The sequence below is a fragment of the Typha latifolia genome, chromosome 2 (assembly GCF_019914945.1).
Source record: "Typha latifolia isolate L0001 chromosome 2, TyphaL0001v2, whole genome shotgun sequence".
NCBI classification, from domain to species: domain Eukaryota; kingdom Viridiplantae; phylum Streptophyta; class Magnoliopsida; order Poales; family Typhaceae; genus Typha; species Typha latifolia.
In genome coordinates, this window is record NC_133087.1 from 9,368,911 (window position 1) to 9,374,437 (window position 5,527).

A 5,527-nucleotide genomic window follows, 5' to 3' on the forward strand; every position below is an offset into this window, starting at 1 on the left:
TATAGCGTTTACCTCCAAGACTTTCCATTTTTGTTGGACCCATCAAGTCCATGTGTACTAATTGGAGCACACGGTCGGTGGTAGCTACATTTACCTTCTTGTGTGAAATCCTAGTTTGTTTTCCAATTTGACACGAACCGCAAACCCTTTTTGACATTTCTTTCATCTTAGGTATTCTTCTTACCACTTCTTGTTTGGACAAAGTAAATAATTCCTTGTGATTCACATGTCCAAGACGTTGATGTCAAAGATCTGCAATGTTGAAAGAGGCACTGTTACATTTCAGTTTATGTGATTTTCCAACAACATAGCAATTATCAGATGTTCTAGATCCATAACATATAACATTACCACCATGATCAAGAATAGTACAATCATTTTTGGAGAATTTACCTCATAATCTTCATCACAAAATTGATTGATGCTCAGAAGATTTGCTTTCAAGTCCTTAACATAAAGAACAATTTCAAGAATAGGAACACTTGGAATACTTACCTTTTCTTTACCTATTACCTTGGATGAATTACCATCTCCGTATGTCACAACTCCCCCTTCATGTTTTTCGAGATTAGAAAATAAGGATTTGTCACCTGATATATGTCTTGAACAGCCACTGTCTAAATACCACAAGTCAGAATTTAAAGCTTTCAAGGCAGTATGTACAACATAACATTTCAAATCACTTTTCTTGACCCATATGGCCTTTGTTTTCATCCCATAAATAAAAACACTTCTAGGTTTTTGCAAAAGTTTGCAATGAGGTCGAATATGACCTAGAATGCCGCAATGATAGCATGTCGGAATAAACCTTTTTCTACTCGCCTTTTGTCGAGGAGTGTGACTAGAGTTTACCTTTGGTACCGTCGAAGTTTTACTAGTTTGTAGATTCAACTTCAGTTTAGAAGCATTCATTCAGGATTACTTTGTAAATGTGGTTGATGGCTTTAGGTATTCTTCCTTTTGTATACCTACAGAAACAAAGACAGTTTTGTTATTATTTGAATTACTAGTGTATCCAACACCATACCTGTCTTTTCCAAAGATCTGAGGTTTTAGAATCTCATCAAATTTGTTCTTCCCTTTTAGAAATGTCACTTCCTTATTCAATCGCTCTAGTTCAATTTCATTAGCCTTCATTTTATTTTTCGCATTGTCAAGTTGTTCAGAAAGGTCTTTGACACGTTCAAGCTCCAATTTGTACTTCTCCTCAAATTGAATTCTTTCTGGTTCAATTACCTTGAGTCGTTGATGTAGTCTAAGATTGCTTTTCTTGAGTTTAAACGACTCTAGGTACAGGTCATTATATGCCTTTTGAATTTCAGATTCATCTTCTTCACCGGTAACATATCCCGATCATCCGTACTATCGGTATCAATAACGGAATCAATATTAAGTAGAGAAGAGGCAAAAGCTACAAAGTTTTCTTCGTCTTTTCCAGAATCATCATCAGATTCATCTAAGTCATCCCAAGTAACTTTCATAGCTTTACCCTTCTTCTTAAGGCGATTAGGGCATTCTTGTGCTATGTGACCAAAACCAGAACATTCAAAGCATCGAACTTTATTCTTAGAATTCTTAATTTTCTGTTTGACACCATTGTTGCTCACACCTGTGTTTAAACTTGCAGTATTCTTCTTTTTCATAAAGGCTTTGCTTTTCTCAAGTTTTTCAGCATTCAAGTTGTTTGGCTTCCAAAAGAATTTATTGAACTTTTTAGCGAACATGGCCAACATCTCAACATCTAAATCACCTTCATCATCAGACTCCTCTATACTTTGTTCAACTGTGGATAAGGCAATCCCTTTGGACTTCCTCAGTCTTGAAAGGTTGGACTCAAATGTTCGTAGATTTCCTACCAATTGTTCAACTTTCATAGAATCGATGTCCTAACTTTCCTCAATAGCTATAACTTTCGCCTGAAACCTCTCTGGAAGAGACCTAAGGATCTTACGGACAATTCTGTTTTCAGGAATTTTCTCTCCTAGGTTGAAACTGGAGTTGACTATATCACTCAGCTTTGCATAGAACTCATCAAATGTTTCATTCTCCTCCATACGTAGAGTTTCAAAACTAGTAGTCAACCTCTGAAGTTTAGAAAGTTTGACAGCCATAGTTCCTTCATGAGTAGTTTCTAAGATCGTCCAAGCTTCTTTTGCTATATCACAAGTAGAAATTCTTCTAAATTCTTCCGAGGAAACACAACTAAAAATTGCATTTATTGCCTTGCTATTCTATCCAACTTTTTCATAGTCTGACCTATCCCATGACTCTATCGGTTTATCAGCAAGTTTATCATCCACCATGTACATTGGTGGACTCCAACCGTTCACAACGGCAAACCATACTCGTTCATCTATAGACTTCAAGTAAGCTCTCATCCTAGCTTTCCAATATCCATAATTTGATCCATTTAGGATAGGAGGTCTAATAGATGATGGTCCATCTCTATGAAAATCCATGCCTATCTGATCTCTCTCAAAGGTGAGAGAACCTGCTCTGATACGAAGTGAAAAAACCCCTAGACACAAGTATGTATCTAAATACTAGGCAATGATATCACTCGTTCGCTTAAGTAAAAGGCCGTAGAAATATTAAGAACGAAAGTAGAGATGAACGCCAAGATTTTAACGTGGAAAAACCCAAACGAGAAAAAACCACGGATCCAAACTTGGATCAAAACCAATCACTAGAATAGTAGCAGTTACAAGACTGACTCTCAAAACAACCCGTCGATCCAAACGACTTTGTTCCTCGCAGTCTTGATCGCTAGAACCCACGATTCACTGCTTCTTGTGATTGAAGTTCAATCTCAGTAACCCTCGAGATTGATCTTTCGTCTAGATAGCCCTTAAGACGAAAGATTAAGATTTGTAGATGAGTGGAACCTTGTTAGTTGAAGAACCGATGTAGCCTCAAGAAGTCTCCTTCAATAATGCTTCTTCAACCACCCTAGAGATAGGGTTTCACAATCCTTATATATGATCTCCAAGATAGAGCCAAATCCAAGTCTTATCCGTACTCATGAAAGTCCAATTTTATCAAACTTCGTTGGTGCGTTCGAAGCGGCCCGGGTGCGTTCGAACGGCATGACTTGATCTCAAGTGCGTTCGAACGGGCCCGAGTGCGTTCGAACGCGACAACTTGAATTCTTCAGGTTGCGTTCGAACGCGTTTGTGAACGCAGCTCTTGGTCTGTGTGAACGCAGTACTCGCGTTCGAACTCGTTTGTGAACGCGGCTCTCTGTCTGTGTGAACACAGTACCCGCGTTCGAACGCGTTTGTGAATGCGGCTCTCTGTCTGTGTGAACGCAGATACCCGTGTTCGAACGCGTTTGTGAATGCGGCTCTCTGTCTATGTGAACGCAGATACCCGCGTTCGAACGCGTTTGTGAACGCGGCTCTTTGTCTGTGTGAACGCAGATTCCGCGTTCGAACGCATTTGTGAACGCGGTGTGAACTCGACGGCTTTTCTCCAATAATCTTGCAATTCTTCAAACCAGAGATATTCTAGACTTGTGTAAAGCTCATATACATGAAAAAATACACTTAGAATATTTTGTACACAATTGCTAACAAATAAAAACCTAATAGAGTGTTTTTGTCAGTTTACTTATACATATGAATTCCTATTTTGTATTTATGAACTTCTATTTTATACCTTTATATTCATATGTTATGTCAGATTTATGCATAATCAGTTCTTATTTTGATAACTTGAGTTTAATAAAATCACTCATACTATCCATAATAGAGTGTATTTGGAGTTATTATCTCTCTAAAATCCCTAGTTAATCTTAAAAATCCAAAATTTATAACTATGGAATGTATAATTATCATAGTTACCGAAACTAAACTAGACGAGTTGGTTAGGCTGGTGAACCGACCACTAAACTGGTTCGATTTTATTTTCAAATCAGATAAGCAATCGATTCAGTGAAAAATGACCAACTCAGTGGTTGAATCAATGACTGTTAAGGACTGGACCGAAATGGGGATGGGTTGGTTGTTTGGATTGAAGGGAGATCTTGATGCGGGTGGGAAGGAAGGAGAAGACGATATGTGGATGAGAATATTAACGAGTAGAGATGGGAATAGGATGAAGGGAAAGAAGGGGTCGCTCCTAGAAGAAGTAGGGTCACGACAGATGATGAGGAAGGTCTAACCAATGGAGGTTAGGGGACAATGTGAAGTTAGGGCAAAAAGGAAGAAAGAGACAAAAAGAGAGAGAGAGAGATAGAAGAAGAAAATATGATTTCATAGCATAACCCCACTAAGGTGCACTCCACAATACTTAGAGGCTACCATTTGGACTCAAACAATAGAAATAAAACCCTAAAATCAAAGTGTTCTCACCGTGGTGCGTTTGAATGCACCCGAGGCCATTCGAACACGGATTTTTTGTTCTCTATATTTGCAAACGTGTGCAAACATTCAATGGGCGTATTTGGATGGGCTCGAGGCCCGTTCGAACACAATTCTCGTTCTTTGTATTTATGAATGCCTACAGGCATTCGCATAGTGCGTTCGAATGTGACCCTTGCATTCGAACACGACCCTTGCATTTGAACACTCCCCGACAAAAAGTTTATTTTTCTTCCAAAATAAATTTATTTCAATTGATACAACCTAATCCAACTCTAGTTGTATCAATCCACCATGCTTCCGTCACCTTGACCTCAAGGTGTGAAGTCTAGAAAGCATTCTGTGATGTCCTCCTCAAACTCCCATTTCGCCTCGTCGGAATGCCTTCCAAGCCACTCCATCAAGATCTTAGTCTCCAATCGCCCTTCTTGATGGCGCCTCCATCTCTCCAACACACGCACCGGCTTGTATCCGTCTATCTCCTCCACTGGATCGGGTATCTGTGTGCTCACTGCCTGATCTGCCCGTACCCTCGCCCACAATAACAATACATGAAACATAGGATGAACCTGAGATCCCTCTAGCAACTCCAATCTGTACGCAACAGGTCCCACTCGCTCTAACTTGGGATTGCATACAAGATGTAGGGAACCTTGCCGATATGGCTGGGCTCGCACAAATACAAGGCCCCCAACCTCAAACTCCAACTCCCGATGTCGACGATCATACACTTGCTTCATGCGATTCTGGGCCGTTGTCATGTTCCTGTAACCTCCGTAGAACCACATCTCGATCTGCTAACTCCATCTCTATCTCCATCCTCACTGCTAATGCCTCGGGGTCATATGTCCTCAAGGTAGCTGGTGATCTATCATACATTGCCTCGAATAGGATCATCCCAATGGTGTTGTGAAATGTAGTGTCATAGGACCACTCCTCCCACTGTAAGTAGTCGAGCCATCTCCTTGGTCTCTTGCCCACAAAGCACCGTCATAAAAGTGGACGGAATATGTTGTTCATCAGCCCTTGGAAGGTCGTAGGACCATTCGTCAACCCAAACAGCATCACCCGAAACTGATAGTGTTTGTCATGAGTTTGGAACACTGTTTTGTGGACGTCATCTGCACGCACTCGGATCTGGTGGTACACTACATGTAGGTCCAGTT

The 5,527-nt window shown here is 40.2% G+C and overlaps 1 protein-coding gene across 1 annotated transcript; it reads right to left on the reverse strand.

Annotated features, from left to right (window-relative positions):
• Positions 1–4,675: 4,675 nt before the first annotated feature.
• On the reverse strand, positions 4,676–5,149 carry LOC140781480 (uncharacterized). The gene has a single exon (XM_073127463.1). The coding sequence runs from the start codon at positions 5,147–5,149 to the stop codon at positions 4,676–4,678; it is 474 nt and encodes a 157-aa protein (XP_072983564.1).
• Between the last annotated feature and the right edge of the window lie 378 nt (positions 5,150–5,527).

Coding starts and splice junctions, on each gene's coding strand:
- LOC140781480 (XM_073127463.1), bottom strand. CDS start 5,149: ATGTGGTTCTACGGAGGTTACAGGAACATGACAACGGCCCAGAATCGC.